The following is a 22,588-nucleotide window of genomic DNA, read 5'->3' as shown; positions in this document are numbered from 1 at the left end:
TCATGAATCCCTACTAGTGCAGCATTGTTAATGCTTATACAGTGAACTAGTAAGGTGGTGACAATGAGACTTCTTCAGAGAAATTCTAGCGTACAGCAGGCTGAATGATAAAGATCCAGCAGATTAAGGTTTTAATGAAGAAATGTTGTAAGATATTAGCAGCAGCATGACTGTACTATACAAGAGTAAAACAGTATGTTTCGAGTTAAAGAAACTGCTGCATATCTCCCTATAGGAAAGAATAAATCTTCTGTTTCTTTGCTATTTTATTACAGCAATTCAGTTTGTCCTCAGTGATGAGTTTAGTCATCTTCGCCCAGAGCAGAGACTGGCTTTGTTGCATGTAAGTGAAGGTGTATAACAGCAAGACTAAAGAATAAGCTAATGCATTTGAACGTTATTACAAAAATGGTAAATTGCTGGGCTGTGGATATTTTAAGCCAATTATTTTGGAAGCATCCTTAAACATTTTTTGTTTCCCTTTGGCAAAAGGGAATTTATTACAAAGTAGTACATTATGCCGATAATGTACATCAGTGAATGTGTATCCAAGATTTTCAGAAATAAAAATATATGTATTGGATCTTATATAAATTCTCTTGACTCTCAGATCCTTGGAAGGAAAGGGGAAGTGGTATTGTCAGGGAAAAGGGGAGATGAATGAGCTCAAAATCCTTCTAAGGTGGGAATTATCTAACCAAAATATCTCCTTTCTTAGGAAGGTACAGGTCCTCGTGTTATTTCAGCATTTGTGGAAATTATTTTTGACAATTCGGACAACAGGTTACCGGTAAGTTGAATACACTGCTTCAGAAATAGATGATCACTTCAGACTCTATTATCTCAGTTCTGGTAAAAAGTGCCATAAACATTCTGGATTAGCTATACTTACCTAATGCAAGCAGTTAAATTTACTGGGTTTTGTTTTCTTAAGATTGATAAAGAGGAAGTCTCGCTTCGCAGAGTCATTGGAGCCAAGAAGGACCAATATTTCTTAGACAAGAAAATGGTGACGTAGGTACTTCTTTTCCTTAGCTGAATGAGACTAGTAGTATTTTTGTAAAATGCTCTAGTCATACCATACTTGCATCTTTAGCCTGAAATAAATTAATTCTCATGAGTTCCATGAGCAATGCTAATTTAGTTGTGTAACACTGAGTACTGGTAGTTTGACAGCAAGGACATCAGTCCTTGTACAATAGACATCAGACTTTGAATTTACAGTTTAATCCATTCATTAATGTGATGTTTAACTGCTTTTATAATATTTCTTTCAGGGCTTTTTTAAAATAGATGAGTTACTAGACTTTAGGTTGTTTCGTATCCTTCCTTGTGATATCTTTACCTGTATTTGCCTCTTCTTTGCTTCAAGGTGCTTCTTTCTTAATCTCTTTCCAATGCTACACTATTTTAGATATTTTCTGGTTTTATTATCTCATTTAGTTTTAGAATTAGCTATTATCAAATAGAGAAGCTTTTTCAAACAGAGCATGCATTGCACACTGATGATAGCATGTGATATATAGTTGTGATACTTCACTGAGTTTTTATAGGTGTCACTTCTACTGTAAGTGTTTTTAATAGATTTACAATAACATTTCAGGAAAAATGATGTAATGAATCTTCTTGAAAGCGCTGGATTTTCTCGCAGTAATCCCTACTATATTGTCAAACAAGGAAAGGTAAGATTCTTTTTCACAAAGTGGAAGAAATTGCTGTCAAGAGTATCACATTTCCTGGATGCCAAACTTAGTTCAGTTATTGCAGAAGTAAACAAAAACCTAAATCCGTTTTGGTTTGAAACAGTTCTTGTAGCTGCTGCTTTTGCAAATATTGCAAATGTTTTAGTAGTTTATGTCGATTTTAAGAAAAAAGTTTTAATGTCTGTAATGTTGATACTTACAAATTTTTTTTTTCATGTTAATCTTTGCCATCACGTGCTTTTCTGTATACTTAAATACAAAGCAAACTTTATTCCTATGACTGTTTCAGTGTAAATTCATAGATTTCTGGCCCTTAAGATGAGGCAGAAAAGTAATTGTAGAGAATTTTAGGAGGCTAAAAATACTGTCAGTGGAGGATGAATGGAAACATGTGGAAGCACCAAACACACAGCAGGGAAAGGGCTCACAGCATGACCTGTATTAACTGGTCTTCAAGACCAGAGCAGGCTTACCAGAGCTTTCAAAGGACACCCAGATCTGGAGACAAAGGACAGATTATTTCTAATGGCTCACAGGATGGGACACCATGGAGACACTGGTAACTGTCAGCTCCAAAAGATTACTGAAAGGCAAACTTAAAAGGGGGATGCAGGAGACTTGAGGAGCACTTGATGGCAGAAATGCTGACCCAGCAGTACAGTCTCTCAAATGTTTATCAGGACAAATTTTCCTGTACAACTGAATGTATTTGAAAGGAACAACTTCAGCTGGAAAGTCACTTGTGTTTTGTAGTAGGGATTGGTGCATGTGACTCTTACAGCCAAAATACACATACTAGTTTTAATATAATACAAATTAGAAACAGTTGCTTTTTTATAAAAGGATGCAACCACTAAAATTCTGTTGAAGGAGAGTGAGTTTTACATCGGGTTTAATTGTATGACTGATTTAATGTTGGATTAATGAGCATTCTAAGATTTATAACCCCTACATTTTGGTGTGGTTTTATGGAGGCGTTTAAACTATTTGGCTTAGCACCAGGACTTAAAAGCCCAAGCTTGAGTTTCTCTAAACATACTTTTGAGCAGGTAATGTTTTCTTCAGTTTACATAATACTAGTATTTTGAGTTTTAGCAATAACTGGTAGGATTTGAAAACGAACAATTCATTACAAGGAGAATACTTGCAATCCTACTGTAATTGTCCAAAAGAAAAGCAGTATGGTATGTACTAGGTATCTGAATCTTCCTGTCAAAACCTCAGGCAAGCCGGCACAGCAAAAAACCTGCAATCTTTGATCTGTTGTGGTTAGCCATACATCCAGAGCAGGCTACTGAAATCATAGATCTTGAATTTTCAGATCAACCAGATGGCCACAGCTCCTGACTCTCAAAGACTGAAGTTACTAAGAGAAGTAGCTGGTACCAGAGTGTACGATGAACGTAAAGAAGAGAGTATTTCACTAATGAAAGAAACAGGTAAAAATAGTTTAAGAAATCAATGTTTTATGCCACAGTAATTCCATTAACTCTAAAGGTTTATGGCTTTTTCAGTAAAGGTAATTGCTACATAGATTTTATTTGTGGTATGTTAAACGATATAGAGCATGTCATATTTCCTCCTTGAATTTTAAATATCTCAAAAGGTTTAATAAGTGACTTCATGTGTGCTTTTAGTAATAAGACTTTCTAGCTAGGCTAATAGGGATATTTGTACTGTTCAAAACACATGAGTGATGTCAGATGGCAGTGATCCAAAAGTCAGGATACCTACTGCTATGCAAACACTAAAGTTTATGTAGTATAGTCTATAATTATTTTAAGTGCGTCAGCCAAGAGACTACATGTTTGTGTTCCCTTACATGCTAGTACCAACAGTTCTGCTGCTAGGATGTTTTTGGGGGGAACTTCTGGACATGGGTTCTCCTTTTCACATTTCATAAACTGTTGACAAATAGTTAATCAGGAGGAGGAGATTCATAGCTTTAAAGGTGTGGGAATGTATTACACTGTTTAAATGAACTTCAATGTTGTCATCTTTTCTAAAGAGGGCAAGCGAGAGAAGATCAATGAGTTGTTGAAATACATTGAAGAGCGACTGCATACCCTAGAAGAGGAGAAAGAAGAGCTGGCTCAGTACCAGAAATGGGATAAAATGAGGAGAGCATTAGAATACACCATTTATAATCAGGAGCTTAATGAAACCCGAGCTAAGCTTGATGAGGTAAAATATCTTGGCTAATACAAAATATAACATGAGCAGTTGATTTGATTTTTGCCAATGTCTCCTTGTGTTCCGTGGTAGAATCCTGTCAATATTCTTCACTAATTTAACAAATTATTTTCTTTCTGGAACTACTACTAAAACAGAACCTTGCTACTTAAGCTATTGGTGATATTTCCGTGCAGCTTTCTGCCAAACGAGAGACAAGTGGAGAGAAATCCAGGCAGCTGAGAGATGCACAGCAAGATGCTAGAGATAAAATGGAGGTAAAAATACTTTCAACAAGGGCTATCCAGAGGTGTGTTTTGCTTTGTGGGTTTATCTGGGGGGTGGTTTCAAAAACTGTGTTAAATTCTGTTGTATGCTTTCATCCTGTTTGGAAATGGGAGAAGTTTTTCACACTTCTAATGTATCTTGATCTACATAACAACAATCTTATGAGTTTTGATAGATACCGTAATGTGCATGCAGTGTTTAAGATAATACATACTTAAATTCACATAGGAAATAGAACGGCAAGTTCGGGAACTGAAGACAAAGATTTCAGCAATGAAAGAGGAGAAAGAACAACTTAGTGCTGAAAGACAGGAGCAGATTAAACAGAGGACTAAATTAGAGCTGAAGGCTAAAGACCTGCAGGATGAATTAGCTGGCAACAGCGAACAAAGGGTACGTAGCAGCGGTGAAGTCTTAAAATATCATTGGCACAAGGTAGTATACTTGTACATTGAAGTTTTGGTTTTTAGATCATGGCCTTTCGTTATTTTCTAAGGCTTTTCTGGACAGATATCTTAGTTTTTTTGTGATATCTTTCGTGTGCTTCTAGGGGTTGTAAACATAGACTCCTGTGTTATGATCCTTTATTTAATCATTCTGCATGTTGCAAAACCAAGCACCTGTAATTCTGTTGATCTTAATGGCTGCAAGTATTGGGAAGGAGGGTTTTGTTTGTAGCACTAATTGGAACTTGGTTGTTTGGCCCATACAGGCTGTCCTTGCTTGCATAGTCTAGCTGCTTGAGAATGCTTCATTTCACCCCACTGTGCTGTCCTGATTGTAACCGAATTCACTTCTGTTAAGTGTTGAAACAGCATAGTATCAGATAAGCAATGACATCTTGCGATTTTAGAATTAAATTATTCTTTAGAAGTGTGTATTTATCTAAAAATACAGTTTCTGATATTACCTAACTTGAAATACTGCTTTGTTTGACTTTCAGAAAAGATTGTTGAAAGAGAGGCAAAAGCTTCTTGAGAAAATTGAAGAAAAGCAGAAAGAATTAGCAGAAACGGAGCCGAAATTCAACAGTGTAAAAGAAAAAGAAGAGAGGGGAATTGCTAGGTCTGTGGCATTCTACAACGGGGAGTCAAAGCATTTAAAAAAACCCCAAGATAGTATCAATACTATCCATACGTGCAATTAACTCAGAGTTGTACTTGTTGCTTGAAAATGGGGTAGCTATATGGATTTACAGATGGTCTGTAAAAAGCCTCCTTTATTCTGGGGGGGGACCAGTATTGGGTGAAATTAATTTTTAAGCTTAACTACTTTTGTGGACTGTTGACTTTTGTGAAGTCTTCTGCGTGATTTTATGGTTTATAACGTGATCCTTTTTGTTACTGATTTGGTGCTTAAATTTTGAAGCCTGGTTTGACACTTTTTAAAAATTCTTATGGTAATTCTTAATGTTTGCTCTTTAATAAAGTCAAGATTTCTTTATAATACAGCATGTCTTTCCTTTCTTAAAATAGACTTGCACAGGCTACGCAGGAAAGAACAGATCTCTATGCAAAACAAGGTCGAGGAAGCCAGTTTACTTCCAAAGAAGAAAGGGATAAGTGGATAAAGAAAGAACTGAAGTCTTTAGATCAAGCCATCAATGACAAGAAGCGGCAGATTGCAGCTATACACAAGGATTTAGAGGATACAGAGGCAAACAAGGAGAAAAATTTGGAACAGTACAGTGTAAGATTTCAGCTTATTACTTCTCAGTATTTTTGAGAGAAGGGTTAAACACTCAATCTGATCTTGGACAATAAGACTTTAGTGCCCGTTTATAAGGAAGATGAGACTTTCTGGTTGGGTGTGGTCTTTTAAAAATGTATTATTGAAAACATCTGCAGATAAACTCTGAACTCCGTTTAGCACTGCATCTGACTTCACTCTGTACGTTGACTTTCTTTCTGGTACTTCCCCAAAGTGTTTGGCCTGAGTTTTCAGAAAGAGGCTTAGATCAGTCTTGCTCTTGTCTGTGTTGAACATGGCCGTTTCATATAGATAACAATTTGAGAGGTCTAGGTTGGTTGTTTTCACTCTTCTCTTTTTTTCCCTAAACAGAGGATCTTTTAAACTGTGCAGCCAGCACTGCATCTTTGCACCATGATTGCAGCTGGTTAGAATTTGCGTCCTTATCCATGTTAGAAGATTAATCTGTCCAGTATTACCTGCATAACTTTTAGATTCTAATTTCCATGTAGAAACAGCTCTTACACTGCAAATACAGTAGTCCAATCCAAAAATATCACTCCTGCTAGGAGTACCCTGTACTTATGGTACGAGAGCGTTCAGTGCCAATGCTGCTGCCCTGTATGTGCTGATAGACCGTGTCCTTGGTCTTTGTGCAATATATCTACCGAAATCGAGGATCAGTCTGACAAAATCTAGGAATGTAGTTGTACAAAGACAATGGTGTTCTACTAAAATACTGCTTGGATGGGGCCCGCATTAGCCAAGTAATGATTCTCTGAGTTGGTGAATGAAGGAAATAGCATTTACCACTGACTGTTCATGCTTGTGTTGTACTGCTCAATAGGAATTCTGTATAATTGAAGAGGTTAAATTTGAGGTCTTTGATTCATTTGGTCTTTGATTCATTTTATAAACATGTCTTGGTTTTCTTTTTCACCTTAAAGAAAGAAGGTTGATTTATGGTTAATCTAAGAGTTTTATAGCTTTTTGTTGTTCAAAGGGGAGGTGTCTTGGGTGAATGTGATGGAGAGCTTGCAAAGTTAGGTTGGAAAAACTTGGCTGTGTTTTGAGAACACAGCTAGTCCTCCTGTACACAGATAGCTATGAAAACATTATCTGAGTGCTAGCCCAGAGCTGCTTTGAAAATGGCAAGTGTTAAATGAGCAAGGGGAGGATGTCTATGCATTGGCTTAAACAGCATGTTGTTGACAGCAGCTGTGGTAAAATACTAGTACTGCTGGAGAGTGGGCTAGGATTTTTGACTAATAGCAGTATAGCATGGTACGCAAGTCTAGTATGTATGTTCTTATCAGAAATGTTATTTTAGAGCATGTTTATGCATAGTTATGTGTATGATAGTTACTGTTTTGATTTCACTTCTTACCGTGACTTAGTGTGCCATTTCACTATAATGCTCAGATGCACAGTTCAACTCGGTGTCTGCCTTGCAGTCTACTTGATAATTTCATGTTGTTACTGCTCCCTTACAAAGATGTATTTATTCTTAGTGCGTTTGCAGTTTGTTCTAAATTGGTTAAAGTGTTTGTAGGAATTGTTTCTGAATTTTAAGTAGTAATTTAGTATTGAGTAAAAGAGTTTTTTGAACATAGAGAGCTGTAGTTTCATACTGTTCTTTTCTTTGTGTTAGAAACTGGACCAGGATCTTAATGAAGTGAAGGCTCGTGTTGAAGAACTGGACAGAAAATACTATGAAGTGAAAAATAAAAAGGATGAACTACAGAGCGAAAGAAAGTTAGTAATTAATTGAAATATGTCTGAATCTCACTTAATGTGAAGGACCCCAACTGTGTAGTTGTTAACATGGCATGTAGGTATGTTTTTTTTAAATATGGCCATGTATGAACTCCTGCACTTCACCTTCCTGTTAGATTAGCAGTCTTTGGAGGAAAAAAAAAAAAAAATCTCCAGACTTCATTCATACTTAAAATATTTTACTGTTTTTGTTCTGTAGTTACCTGTGGAGAGAAGAGAATGCAGAACAACAAGCTCTTGCTGCAAAGCGGGAGGATTTGGAAAAGAAACAGCAGCTTCTCAGAGCAGCAACAGGAAAGGTAAGATACCTTGTATTTGAGAATTCCTTGTGGAAACTTCTTCTCATTCTTAAAGGCTAAGTCATAGTCGTATCTGAAAGACATGATAGGGGTGGGTGGTTTTTTTTGTTATGGTCTTACTGTCATAATTAAGATGGACAAATTATATTTGTAAGATAAATTTTTCAAATATTTATAGCTCTAGAATTACTTGGAAATAAGTTTTGTAAGCTCAAGGTAATGGAGGAGAGGTAAGGAGACCAGATAGAGATAGAATACTTCTAAAACTTCTTTAGTATCTTTTTGCTTTTCACAAAAAAAAAAAAAAAAAAAAAAAAAAAAAAAAAAAAAAAAACCAAAAAAAAAAACCCAAAAAAAACAACAACAAACCAAAAAAAAACCCCCAAAACCCCAGCCTGAAAAGTGGTGGACTCAAATCTTCAGGTATCTTCCATTAGAGCTGTAGGTTATTTAGCAGGAACTTGGAGAAAAAGGTGGTTATGATTTTCACAAAGGTAAAATGGATATTACTTCTACGTATTTTAATTGCAGTTAATATATAATAACTCAATAATGAGTTATATTTTAACAGGCCATTTTGAATGGTATAGACAGCATAAACAAAGTTTTGGAGCACTTCCGTCGAAAAGGCATAAACCAGCATGTTCTAAATGGCTATCATGGCATTGTGATGAATAACTTTGAATGCGAACCAGCTTTCTACACCTGTGTTGAAGTTACTGCAGGGAACAGGTAACTACATGCTCTTTGGTGTTACTTAAGTTAAAGGAGCTGCAGTGGTACAATCTAGTTGTTGGTGCCAGTTGCTACTGAAAGTTTTATTCTTTTGAACTTGAGGTCTTTATCCTTTTTTTGTCAAAGTTCCTTCTATATAGCATGATCAGACTGCTGCTTCGAGAATTCTCCCTATTTAAAAGATTAAAAATTAATCCTACCTGCTCTTGATCTTTTCTAAAAAAAAAAAAAAAAACTAAACCAAAACCACGCAAAGACCCCCCAGAAAGGCCCCAGACCCACACTCCTGACATTTACCTGAAGGATTGGTGGTGAGGCTGAGCTATATTGAATAACGTGGATGGCATCTTCTGGTGTGGAGAATTCTACAGTAAGCAATGCTGATGTTTCAATGATAACAATAATAATAATTTCACTTACACTAGAAAGATCTCATGGGTGAGGATGGTCTCTAAACTGCTGTTTAAAAGCTATCTGAAAAGATGCTGAGTGTTAATGAGTGTGTGTAATGTGTGTTCTAGAAGAAGTAAGTGCCTGTTGGGTCATCCACCACTTCCTGCAGCACCTGACACTTCAAATTAAACTTCAATTGTCTTTTTGTGTGATCAGTCCCCTGTTCCAATTCATGAGTAGTCATACAAATTCTTGTTCTAACGAAATGTAGATAGCAGCATAAAGGCAGGAAAGAGGACAGATGTGACATGATCTTGCAAACTGTCCCATAGAAGTGTTGATGCTACCACAATTTGAAATGCAGTCCCTCATCTGAAACATCTGTGTCTGTGTGAACAAGGGTGTCTCTTCAAAGTACTTCACAGTTCTTTCTGAATCCTGTTGTGGCCCATAGTTTGGAAAAAGCAGTAACGAGCAAACTAGTTCAACTTGCAAAAGAAAGACCACTTACTCAATCCCTCTGATGCTAGTCCTAATCATGCACAGGGAGATCGATGTGGTCTCTGTTGATTGTGTACAGAGGCATAAGATACCAACTCTGTAAATCCATGCAAAAAGGGCTGAATATTGTGTATTGAAATGGTACAGAGGACAGAGGTTTGCAGTTGAACCGAAAAAGGCTGCATACACAGTGATGCTGTGTGTGCATATTGAGCTGCTCTTGTGACTGGAGGGTGGAATGTAAAATTCTTGGCTGGTCCCATTTTAATGAAAGTGAATAGAGTGTATCCACTTGCTTATTCAGAGGCACAGACCTGAAGAGAAAATGCAATGGAGCTTTCTTTGTATTGATATGTTATTTAATGGTACCTGCATGCTTACTCTTCCTGTAGAAATATGTTAGTGCTTTCAGCACAGTAAAGTTTTTTTGCTTATTTGTCGGGCTTGTTAATTAGGTTGTTTTATCACATTGTGGATTCTGATGAAGTCAGTACAAAGATACTAATGGAATTTAACAAAATGAACCTTCCTGGAGAAGTTACTTTCCTCCCTCTGAACAAGCTGGATGTTAGAGATACTGCTTATCCTGAGACTAATGTGAGTCAGAGTTCCTTTTGAACCTTCCTCTACTTTATAATTACAAAGCCTCATATTTTAAATTGTTCATGTATATTGCTTATTGCACATCACTTGCTTTGCTGTTTATCTGCAATTAAATACTACTTTTAATGTATGCTTCTCACCATAAAAAAAACCCTCTGGTATAGGAAAATACTTACTTTCCTACCAGGTATTTACTCTTTAAAGTTTAACTTCACCTCATAAGTAAATAGGTCATACTAAAAAGAAGTAGAATTTTGTTGTAACCTGATGATTGATAATTGCCTGAATTGTAATTCTTTAAGCTGAAATGCTGCCATGGACAAAAGCTGAAGAGCTGTGTTACGTGTTTCAGCAGTGGACAGTTTCTCAAAGTTATTGGAAATGAGTTGTGTTTTTATATTTAAAAATGCATAAATAAATCTTCAGTGACAACCATTTAAAAAGTAATTCTGAAATGCATTTCAAGAAAGTATCTGCTCTTATTTGAAATTTCAGTAGTGAATTACTCGTGTAAATGTTAACTGCTTCTTACAATAATCATGGTAGAATAAGTTCTTTAAAAATAGATATTTTTTTTTTTCTTATTTCCTCAGATAAACATGGAAAAAAATAAACAGGAACAGTCAGACTTTTAGTGTGCTTATTTTGGGAGGGCTTTACTAGTAAAACTGTGTTAATGTTTGTGCCCTACTCTCTACAGAAAGGAATAATTTTTTGGAGGACAAAAAATTTTACTGCCAGCTTATGATACTTACTCAGCTTGTTTCAGTAGCAGTTTAATACTCAGATGAGATTCCTGGCAGACTCTTAGTTGACTTAAGGCTCAAGCCTAGCTGTTAAGCGCAAGATTTTGCGATTTTAGTTTTTGACTTCCATAGAGTGTTTACGTGTTTGTCTTGGGAATGTTCAGTCAGTGTGTCATCCTTCCACCAACTGACAGCTGTTTCATTTCCGAAGTATCATTCACAATATTGTGCTTTGAGTTCAGGGCTTGACATCCTGTATGTAAATAACGATATATACAGCTCCAGAAGTCTTCATTCTAGAGGTTTATTGATTGTGAAGCCAATGCTAATATTCAGTGAATTTGAGATACGTTAAACTTTTAAAAATTCTTGTTATAAGGCTAGAGTGTATTCTATTTTTACTCTTGGTGGTAGTTTCTTTTTTCCAGGGCTGTCTTGAATTCTGTGTATGAACTAGCTGCAATATACTTGCCATATTTGTATCAATATGTTGTTCTCATTAAAATCACTGTCACTTCAGGATGCTATTCCTATGATCAGTAAGCTGAGATACAATCCAAGATTTGACAAAGCTTTCAAACACGTTTTTGGAAAGACTCTAATTTGTCGTAGCATGGAAGTGTCTACCCAGCTGGCCAGAGCTTTCACTATGGATTGTATTACTCTGGAAGGTAAATATTGTGATTTTATAAATTATTGTAAAAATGGGATCCCTGGAGTGTGAGACTCGTTAAACATGATCTGTTAGTGTTGTCAAAATAAGATTATTTTAAATAATAGTATACTTGACTGAGATGTACAAGGCTGCACTTGGTGAAGTACAGTGCTTAAAAATACAGAATTCTTCACAAGCCGTTGAACTTTCTTATGATCTAAAAGTTAGTAGCTATGTATCTCCATCCTGAGAATTGGAAAGCAGGTTAGGTTTGTATTCATCCAATTTGTTTTATCCAATTTAACAGGCGTTTGTTTTCCTGGAGTATTTAGGGTGTTTTCCACAAACTTAAACCAGTGTTCGGGGTGTGAATGTACAGCCTTAATTACTGATAAGTGCAAGGTGAATTCTTCTGCATATCAGACACATTTATATGTTAGGTTCTCTGAAATAATCTATTGCTCTTTTTAATTGCCTGCTCTCAGAGGGCAGATTTGCTGCAGGCTTACTTTTTTTCTTTTTTTTTTTTTTTTTTTTTTCTTGTCTCTTAAAGTCAATCTGAAAAAATTCCTAAGGCTGTCTGAGGAGGAAATGATTAATTTTTTAGTAACAGCATACTCTACAAGCCACAGATGCTAATTACTCAGCCTCTCTTGTTTTCTCCCTTCCATAAGATCTGAGTGTTTGGGGGTTTTTTATTTGTTGGGTGGTTTTTGGGGTTTTTTTGGGTTTTTTTTTTTGGAAACTGGTAGTGCTAGGCATTTGCATTTTTCCCTTAAGATAAGTATTTTTCCTTCAAGCTGCATGGTTTCAGAAGTTCATTAAAAAAAACCAAAATTACTAATGCTTAAAGGAGATCATAGCAGCCTGTGTTGGTCTTGAGAAAGGAAATTCACTTTAAATTGAATAGAGAAGTAAACATTTCCCTAATTATTGTAAACATACATATGTGATTCCTGATACTGATGCAGCACTTCTGTAGGTTAACTAGAACGTTACAACTAATCTGCTAAGTTGTATTGTAGAAACTGCTCTGAACATTAATGGAGAGCATATAGCATGCAGTTTGTAGTCTCATTCTGTTATGCTCTTAGGTGATCAAGTCAGCCATCGCGGTGCTTTGACTGGAGGTTATTACGACACAAGGAAATCTCGGCTTGAATTGCAAAAAGATGTTAGAAAGGCAGAAGAAGAACTTGGTGAACTCGAAGCAAAACTCAATGAAAACTTACGCAGAAACATTGAAAATATCCTTTTGTTGTTCTTGAGGAAAGGTGTGATAACAAAGCTTTTGTTTTGTGGTTACAATAATGGATGAAAAACAGGAGACTAACATAATGTTACATACTAGCTGTGGCGTTTGTTTTGACTGTGCTTGTGCAACCTGGTTCTGTTTGTTACTGTAGGGATTTTAGTAACAAATAAATCAATGGTAAAACAGAAAGAAACAAAAACCCTGCATGTGAAAATTGGTATACAACCAGTGAAAATAACAGATTTTAAAACACACCCATTGTTTATGTGCCTGAATTGCATTCTTTTTAAAAAATCACTTCTAGATCAATGCAGCTAGTTAAGAAATAGTTTCTATACCACTGCTGTTAATTTTTGGGTAAAGCTTCCATACTGGGTAAACTTGACTGAAAAATAGTAATGGAAGTACACCTTATCTTAGTGGTTTACTTCAGAGAGTGGCTGGCACTGTAGGCTTCAGGAAGAAGGACCTTTAGCAATCTCTCCCTGTTAAAATTTGATCTTGATCTTTAAAGCTTAGAGATGGGATTAAACCCTAAACTTTGAGGCTTTCTATTCCTTCCAGAATTTGTTGTAGTAACTACTATAACCAGTTATTCTTGTTATATTCTTGTGTTAATCTTCACTGCCTCTTGTGACTCATGCTATATTTTTAGTTCTTGTGTCCTGAATTGGTGTGTTGCGTAGTCCACTTATGCTGTGGGGAGGAGATGGAGAGCCTTATATTATAATTAAGCTCTGAGTTGCTTGACAGTCTTGGTCTTTAAGTCAAGTAACTGTCACCTTTTTGTCTAACCTCTTTAATGCCATAGTGTCCTTTTGAGATCCAATATCTAAAATTCAGGGGCAGGGGAAGTTTATACAATTTTCTCCATTATCCAGGTCATTCTGTCCTTTGAACTGAACGCCTTTGTTTTTTGACCTGCGGCAGTGCGTTAGAGACTTTTTTGGGGCAGCAGCTAAGCAGAACGCTGAAGCCTATGCTTAGATCCACAGCTGATTAGCAAAACTTTTAAAAGTGTGTACCTATGTCTCGTTAAGTCAGTGGAAGAACATTGCAATGATCTGTTAGACGTGACTTAAACAGACTAAATTTGCCAACTGGCTTTACACGCACTGCGATAATGAATGTCTTTTTATCCTTCTTATTGTTACCTGTAAGCAATGTGCAGGACTCTATGTATCTACAATGAAGTATTTAAGTAGGGCATTTTCTCCTTCCTTACATCTTTTTTAAACTACAAATATGTAGGCATATGGTTTAAAAGGATTTGTGCAGAAACTAATTTTAACGCTAATCCCAGTGTACATTGTACAGGTAGCCTGCTTTTTGTAGCTAGGAATGGGAGCTGGAGTTCCTGCTGCTTGTAGTTAAATTCCCCAATTACCTGTTGGAACCTTTGGTTTCAGTATAACTTAACTTTTACTACTATTAACTTATAACTTAACTTTTACTAGGACTACTATTTTGGAACTGAGAAATCTTTCTTGCTGTCATTTAAGTCAAAATCTTTAGGCCTGGGTTTCTTTTTGAGGAGGGATCTGTAGGGGATGTAGGTAGAGTGCTCATCTAACTGATAGAAATTCCGATGTGGCATACCCTTCAGCTGTGGTGGATCGGTGACTGTAATAAGAGCTGTGACTGCAGTCTGACAGTAACTTTTAGAACATACCACAGACAGACCTCAGTCGTTTTGAAAGTAAAATATCCATTCCTGTTAACTTCCTGTTCTGTAGCTCAATCAGTTTTCCCAGAATGTTTAAGTATGTAGTGAAGTGTTCTACTGTAACCTGTGCTTAGGGGAGTTACTCAGGTTTTAGGGCATTTAAGTTGATGCCATTTAAAATATACATTGTAGTAGGAGTAACATGCTCATAGAATCATGGAGTCGTTTAGGTTGGAAAAGACCCTTAAGATCATCATGTCTAGCCGTTAACCTAGCACTGCCAAGTCCAGCACTAAACCATGACCCGAAGCACCACATCTACCCATCTTTACCTCCAGGGATGGAGGCTCAACCACTTCCCTGGGCAGCCTGCTCCAATACTTGACAACCCTTTCAGTGAAGAAATTTTTCCTAATATCCAACCTAAACCTCCCCTGGTGCAGCTTGAGGCCGTTTCCTCTCATCCTGTCACTTGTTACTTAGGAGAAGAGACCGACCCCCACCTTGCTACAACCTCCTTTCAGGCAGCTGTAGAGAGCAATAAGGTCTCCCCTCAGCCTCCTCTTCTCCAGGCTAAACAACCCCAGCTCCCTCAGCCGTTCCTCATAAGACTTGTGCTCCAGACCCTTCACCAGCTTCATTCCCCTTTGGACATGCTCCGGAACCTCAGTGTCCTCCTTGTAGTGAGGGGCCAATTCAACATAAACTGAAACAGAATCCTCTGCAAGCTCTGCACTGTGACTTAAGCCATTATATCAGAATTAGCATGAACAAATTACGCTTTTTGCCTCAGAATTGAGTAAGGGATAATTGTATTATTCTAATACTTCTTTTTAAAGGTAGGCATCTGCTCTTCTGTATTCTGTAAGATCTGAGTTTTCCTTACAAGTTCAGATGTATCCCTGTGTTCTTCTGAGTGTTGTGGTGTAAAATTAACAGCTAAATGAAGCTTTCCTCATTTGTTCTTGGTGTTGATAAGGGCGCTTGAGTTACTTTTGTTGATGGTTCTTGATTTCTCCTGTACAACTAAATATTTTGGTTTTGTGGGGGTTTTTGTTTGGTTGGTTTTTATTTTGATGACAGCTGAATATGCAAAATGGAATAAAAATTGAAGGTACTGGTAGGTATAAAATGCCTTTCAAAACAAGGACAGAGTTTTCCTTAGCCCGCGGTATGGATTAATAATGAGATTGACCAGCTAATGAACCAAATGCAGCAAATTGAGACACAGCAGAGAAAGTTCAAAGCCTCTCGAGACAGTATTTTGTCAGAGATGAAAATGCTGAAGGAGAAAAGGCAGCAGTCTGAAAAGACATTTATGCCTAAGGTATAGTATGGGGATATTGAAAGCTGTTACTGGTTTTCTATTAATTGTTTCATTAATATTACTGATAAACTTGCATCCCTTTCCGGTTAACATCATAATATGAAATATGAAGAGATGACTAGAGACATCTCACAAAAATATGTTTATGTAAACAGAAAAGAGAAATTCATGTAAATCTAAGATCACTTTGAGGATTGATTCTGTCTTAATATCTGTTCCATAGCAACGCAGTTTGCAGAGCTTGGAGGCAAGTTTACATGCTATGGAGTCAACTAGAGAATCATTAAAAGCAGAACTGGGGACTGATTTGTTGTCTCAGCTCAGTCTTGAAGATCAGAAACGTGTGGATGCTCTTAATGATGAAATTCGACAACTACAGCAAGTAAGGAAATGAAAATGCCTTGCCGTTAAATGTGGTGCCTTTCTTCCCAATAAACTTACTCTTGTCCTTTTGTTTGAAAAGTCACTTAAGATGAATATAGTGTAATTAAAGTAGTGTTTCATCAGTAGTGGGTAGGCATGTTTGGAGTTTTCTTATCTGCGAAGTGTATTTGCATGTTTTTCTCAAATGCTGGGTGAATTTTACTAGCTGTATTGTGAGGATTATGGTTATTTGTGTTGGAATCATCCCAGTTTCCTTGCTCCTGCTCTTGGACTTTACAACAATAAATACAAATGGATATCATCTGAAAGGAATGACGTGCAGTGTGGGGAAAATAAAACAATGCCTTTAGGCACGTGGTAGATGAGACAAAAACTAAGGTTTTGTCTGACACCCATGTTGAAAAAGTGATACTTCTTAAGTATACTTTCTAAAGCTCTTCTGGGTTTAAGAATTGGATTCACATGCTAATACAGTTTAAGAAAGCTACTGACTTGTATGGTTGACTTTTGCACTAGACAGCTGCAGACATATTTACTGTTTCTTTCTACCTGTTAAAATTAGAGCAACAGTCCAAAGAACGGTGTGATATTTTAATACGCAGAATTGTGTGAAGAGAGGGGGTTTGTCTTAATTTTTTTTAAAAAGGAAAAAATAGTTGTTTAGGAGTCAGTTGAGGCAATTAATATATTTTTTTTACCTTTTCAGGAAAACAGACAGCTTTTGAATGAGAGGATTAAACTAGAAGGCATTATCACAAGAGTTGAAACATATCTCAATGAGAATCTGAGAAAACGCTTAGATCAAGTGGAACAAGTAAGGATTTTCTCTTAAATGTACTTTTGCAATTTGTTCCTGGTTTATTTCCAGAGCTTTAACCTATTAATCATTTGATAAATACTCATTCATTACCCTGTATTAACCTGTGGTGGGTTTTGCTTCCCTGTATCCAAGCTGAGTTAAGTGTTTTACTTAAATTTCAGCACAGTATTTTAGGCATTTGAATTTTGGACAAAAATCCTACTCTAAATACACGGCCTATGTATAAATAGGGCCATCATAATGTCAGATGTGTTTGAAAAATCTTAACTTCTCTAAAACTTTAGTAAAATATTAAATACAGTTATATGTAGAGTAGCAGAAGATAACTGGTTTGGCTTATACTTTTGATCCCCTCCATGCTGAAGCTTGGTGATATTTATTTTGTCCCATAGGAACTGAATGAGCTACGAGAAACAGAAGGTGGCACAGTACTTACCGCCACAACATCGGAACTTGAGGCTATCAACAAACGAGTGAAAGATACACTGGCACGGTCAGATGGTTGGTAGCATCGTTTTTTCAAAGAAAAATCTCCAGCGTTTTGAAAGTTCACGCATACCGTATTTTGGTTTAGAAATAGACCATAATATGAGAAGTACTCATTAATTTCAAATATTCTGTAGTAGTTACATAGTGTGTAACAGACTTTTGGAACTTACTCCAAAAAGATTTTGTGCATATCATACATAAGTGTCCACAATTGTACACTAATACCAGTAAGTATGTGTTGGTGATAACAGACTTCTGGCTTCAGGGCATAGTACTTTTGAAGCAACCTTCATACAAGCATGATGTTTTATAGTTGTTCTTGAATTTTGTCTAACCTATCTAAAACTAAGTTGCTGTCAAATGGGAAATAGCATCTATATGGCTCAAACTCTTTTTTTCCCCTTCCTTTCTAGACTTTAACAATATGACCTTATATGTTTGTTTAGGGTTTTTTAAGTCATATACTCATGGGGAAGAAAAGAGAGGGATTTTCAGCTTTTTGTCTTAAAATTTAACTTCCTACTCCTTCATAGATATTTTTGTTTAGATTATCTTTTTGTCTCATAAATACTTGACTGGATAATTGCTGATTTTATGCAGGCATGTAAGACTTACCACTTTGGGTTTTGTGCTCTCCCTCAATATCTCAGATCTGGATAATTCTATTGACAAAACGGAAGCAGGAATTAAAGAGCTTCAAAAGAGTATGGAACGCTGGAAGAACATGGAAAAGGAGCATATGGATGCCATTAACCATGACACGAAAGAACTTGAAAAAATGACAAACAGGCAAGGCATGCTCCTCAAGAAGAAAGAGGAATGCATGAAGAAAATCCGAGAGTTGGGTTCACTTCCACAGGAGGCTTTTGAAAAGTATCAGACTTTAAGTTTAAAGCAGGTAATAAGTGTGCTTGGTTTCATATTTCGTGACCTGAAATGTTAGCATCACATACATCTTGAGTGTCAAACGTGGCTAGAATACTTTGATACGTTGATATTTTCTGTTTACAGTTATTCCGCAAACTGGAGCAGTGCAATACAGAACTGAAGAAATACAGCCACGTGAATAAAAAAGCTTTAGATCAGTTTGTGAATTTCTCAGAGCAGAAGGAAAAATTGATAAAAAGACAAGAGGAACTGGACAGGGGCTACAAATCCATCATGGAGCTGATGAATGTCCTTGAGCTCAGGAAGTACGAGGCTATTCAGCTGACTTTCAAACAGGTAACAAAATGGCAACAATTGTAAAGACACTGGCGCTGAAATCAAATTGTCCCATTATGTAGCAGCTATATGGGAAGAAGCAGATATTAAATACATCTATTCTATATGATAATGGAAGGCAGTATCATGTAACTTGAGGTTTTTGGGTCTTTTAAATACTGAAAAAGAAATAGGCTAGCATTTTAAATAGGTGCTCATCTTGGTTGTATTACGACTCCAGTTCTGCTTTAAAGCTCTTAAATACTTCCTTTCTGGTGAATCTCTTTGTACTACGTACAGCCCTTCCTGGGGAATGTCTGGTAATAACCTCTGCACCAAATCCATTCTCCAGATTTAGTGAGAGTAATTCCTAATGTTAACAAAGGGTCTTAACTACAAAGTATGTGAAGTCTTCTCTTAAAAGATCATTTGCTTAACTGATATCTCTTCTGAAGTTCACTGAAATAATACTTACTTTTGCTGCTGTTTTGTTTTAATTCTACCATTTTCTTGAAAAATTTGTGAAAATTCTCATACTACAAGAACAGTTGGCTTAGATGTTTTTTAAACCAAGCTCTGTACAGCATACGTTTCTCACTTCTACTTGTGCTTAAGAATGAATGTGGATCTTTGCTTTGAAGCAGATACATAGTGTGATCATGTAAAAACAGCTGTTGTCTGCAATTGATTTCATTATACAAAAATCGTCTGGTGTATTGACTGTTTCTTTTCCAGGTGTCAAAAAATTTCAGTGAAGTATTCCAGAAGTTAGTCCCTGGTGGCAAGGCCACGTTAGTGATGAAGAAAGGAGATGTGGAGGGCAGTCAGTCCCAGGATGAAGGTGAAGGCAGCACTGAGAGTGAAAGGGGATCTGGATCTCAGAGCAGTGTTCCATCTGTAGACCAGTTCACTGGAGTTGGCATAAGGGTAAAGAAGAATATTTGTGTTTCAGTACTCTGAATATTTTTTTTAGATTGCCTTATAACTATATTTTTAAAAGGCAATGTTTAATTGGTCCTGTTTATTTACTGTAATAGCACGTGATGTTGTAGTTTAGTATTTTGAAATCATCTTGCTGTTGCATTGTTTTCTTAGGTATCGTTCACAGGGAAGCAGGGTGAAATGAGAGAAATGCAGCAACTTTCAGGTGGACAGAAATCCTTAGTGGCCCTAGCCCTGATATTTGCTATCCAGAAATGTGATCCAGCTCCATTTTACTTGTTTGATGAAATCGACCAAGCCTTGGATGCTCAGCACAGGAAAGCTGTTTCAGGTAACTGCCTACCTTTATTCTTCATTGTGGTTGAAGGTGATAGTCTGTCATCTCATCCCTGATGTTTAAGATAAACACTTTTAATCATAAAGGCACATTTTTTAATATCCCAGCACATGTGTTGGAATTTAACTTTGTGCCTTCCGAAGCTTTCATTAACTTGGTTTTAGGTATAAGCTCTGTGTTGTCTACTGTGTTTAAAGGGTCTCCTTACTACACGTCAGTGTGGTGGAAATAATCCTGTTTTGAAGTGTAGTTTGATTTTTTTAAAATGAACTTGTAGCTCATTGCATTGGTTGGTTGGTGCTTACTCTGGTTTTCATCATAGAAGTTTAATAGCCCAGTGATTTTGCTCAGTGGCTAGATTTGTCAGAGTTGGTACTGGAGTTAATGATAATACTGAAAAACCTGGTATGAATCCTTTCTTGATTTGTGGGTTCGGTTTTTTTATTAACCAAAACCTCATTTTGACCAAGGAATAGCAAACTCTTTGCCTGTCTCATATTAAGACTTGTCCTGCTTTATTGAAAAGATGACATTAATAAAGAATTCTTGTGTTCTTTTTTAGATATGATTATGGAACTAGCTGAACATGCTCAGTTTATTACAACAACTTTTAGGCCCGAACTGCTTGAGTCAGCTGACAAGTTCTATGGTGTAAAATTCAGAAACAAGGTAAATAATGTTTTAGTTCTGGTGTTTAGTGAGAACCTTACCAAGTTGTGCATTTGAGACTGGACTTGAAAGTCAAGTTGAAGGTAAATCAGTCTTATTTCAGTGATGGATTTCTAGTTTGTGTAAAATTCTCTCCTTCCTGAAAAAGAATTTAAATATCTACAGATGTCCCTTGTCATGTTCTTTAAAGGAAATTAGAAATTGATTATAGGCCTGTTGCTGAGTCCTGGAGTCTCCAGAAATAAATGTCTTATTCTGCAGGAGATACTGTAATAACTGTATACTTCTTTTTGTTCCCCCAGGTTAGTCATATTGATGTGATCACAGCAGAAATGGCCAAAGACTTTGTAGAAGATGACACCACGCATGGTTAAACGGAATTGTACTTACTGCTTGTTTGGAAGATGTGTATAGTGCTATGTTTATGCCAGGGACCTGTAAATTTAAAATACGAAGTATTTAGTCCTTGTTTAAAATAGTTTTTGAACATACATTTTAACCAAGACCCCAGAAGGCTTAGTTTCAAAGGAGCTTGAGTATCCATTTTGTCTCTGTTGCTGTATTTTATAAGATAATTGTTAATGTTACCTTTATACAGTACCTGTAGTTTGGAAATTTTATTCTCTTCCCTCAAATCTTTTGTAAAGTGTCTGTTGCTGTTTTAAAGCTTTTCAGAAAGTGCTAGCTATTCCTTCTTAAGCATAATTCTATCATTTATATTGCCTCACATGGTTTTTTTAATGGCTTCAATTAAAATAATTGGTTTTATCGCTGTAACTTGTATACGTTAAGTTTTTGGTTTATATTGTCTGTCTTTAGAGGATTCCACTGAGATGGAATAAATACTATTTGGTCATATTGGAGCTGCATATTTCGGAAGTAGAGACAAAGCAGTTCTTTCAAGCCACTCTTACTTCTCTTTTTTGCCTTTTTTGCACATTGCCAATGCCAGCAGAAAACCTCCCCAAATCTGTGCCTGTCCAAATTCATAGCGTTCTGGTTATTGAACTGAAAAAAAAAAGTATCACTAAAATATGAGAAGTCTGACAAGACCCTGGAACTGTATAAAATTGAACAAATCACAGCCCCATCTTTTTTTCCTGGCACCCTGGCCAGACTAACAATTCCTTCATCATATCCCTTCAGCCTGAGAGACCAGCATAACTTGAGCCAAGTGACAGTCATCAGTCAAAATGTGAATCTTTTCCTACAGCCTAGGCTTTCGGCAAAGGGGTATTTGAATAATTTGATGTGTTATTCTGGAAAACTTAAGGTTTTACCGTGAACCATATGTTTCTTAGATAGCAAAGTAGCTGTAAAAACAAAATCAGTCGGTGTTGCAATAGTATATATATAAAAAATAAAGTTTCGTAAGGTACTGTTTAAGGTTAAATAGTGCAGTGAGAAACAGTGAACTTGTATACTGCATTTACTCTGTAGGGCACTTTCAACGAAGCAGAAGAATAAAGCTGTCTGATAGGTTTTCCTCTGCCAGCGCCCTTGCTCCCCACTGAGAACTTCAGGAAGTGCAGGAAAGGAGAGCCTGAACTGATTGCAAGTCTGAGCTGAGGAGTGCGTATACTTGCTATACAAGGCAGGGTAAGAGAAGAATACTAAAGTTGGTATGGAGTAACTTCCCCAGGGAATGATAATCATGTAGGAAATTACTACTTGCACTAAGTCTAAGCCAGAAGGAGGAGGAGGATGTTGTACCTGACATAACAAAACTTTCTATAGTTCTAGGGAGTCACTAGCTACATAGTAGACTTCTCTCAGTGAAGAGAGGGTATGGCACAAAACATGAAACACTCTGGAAGCCAAAGTAACCCAAATGCCTGCAAAGTTTTTAGCATGTAAGTACACTTTATATTTGAGAACCATGAAGAATTTGAAACTTTGTCCTCTGCATACAGAGCTCTGACTATGCATTCAGGGT

At 36.6% G+C, this 22,588-nt stretch overlaps 1 protein-coding gene across 1 annotated transcript in view; it reads left to right on the top strand.

The window, feature by feature from the left end:
• The window catches only part of SMC3 (structural maintenance of chromosomes 3), a 28,788-nt gene extending 7,294 nt beyond the window's left edge, over nt 1–21,494 (top strand). The window contains exons 4-29 of the mRNA XM_082309420.1: nt 276–343; nt 719–790; nt 935–1,014; nt 1,604–1,682; nt 3,025–3,142; nt 3,712–3,887; nt 4,073–4,153; nt 4,392–4,556; nt 5,107–5,228; nt 5,639–5,852; nt 7,504–7,607; nt 7,828–7,927; nt 8,499–8,659; nt 10,012–10,153; nt 11,426–11,576; nt 12,655–12,807; nt 15,657–15,808; nt 16,032–16,190; nt 16,899–17,006; nt 17,405–17,513; nt 18,152–18,399; nt 18,513–18,725; nt 19,440–19,631; nt 19,800–19,977; nt 20,546–20,652; nt 20,955–21,494. Coding sequence (XP_082165546.1) covers nt 276–343; nt 719–790; nt 935–1,014; nt 1,604–1,682; nt 3,025–3,142; nt 3,712–3,887; nt 4,073–4,153; nt 4,392–4,556; nt 5,107–5,228; nt 5,639–5,852; nt 7,504–7,607; nt 7,828–7,927; nt 8,499–8,659; nt 10,012–10,153; nt 11,426–11,576; nt 12,655–12,807; nt 15,657–15,808; nt 16,032–16,190; nt 16,899–17,006; nt 17,405–17,513; nt 18,152–18,399; nt 18,513–18,725; nt 19,440–19,631; nt 19,800–19,977; nt 20,546–20,652; nt 20,955–21,026 — 3,524 coding nt within the window. The 3' untranslated portion in view covers nt 21,027–21,494. The remainder of the gene's footprint in view (nt 1–275; nt 344–718; nt 791–934; nt 1,015–1,603; nt 1,683–3,024; nt 3,143–3,711; nt 3,888–4,072; nt 4,154–4,391; nt 4,557–5,106; nt 5,229–5,638; nt 5,853–7,503; nt 7,608–7,827; nt 7,928–8,498; nt 8,660–10,011; nt 10,154–11,425; nt 11,577–12,654; nt 12,808–15,656; nt 15,809–16,031; nt 16,191–16,898; nt 17,007–17,404; nt 17,514–18,151; nt 18,400–18,512; nt 18,726–19,439; nt 19,632–19,799; nt 19,978–20,545; nt 20,653–20,954) is intronic.
• Nucleotides 21,495–22,588: the final 1,094 nt, after the last annotated feature.

Source organism: Platalea leucorodia (assembly GCF_965183815.1).
Source record: "Platalea leucorodia genome assembly, chromosome: 4".
Taxonomy (NCBI): domain Eukaryota; kingdom Metazoa; phylum Chordata; class Aves; order Pelecaniformes; family Threskiornithidae; genus Platalea; species Platalea leucorodia.
This window is presented reverse-complemented; position numbering and strand designations above follow the sequence as displayed.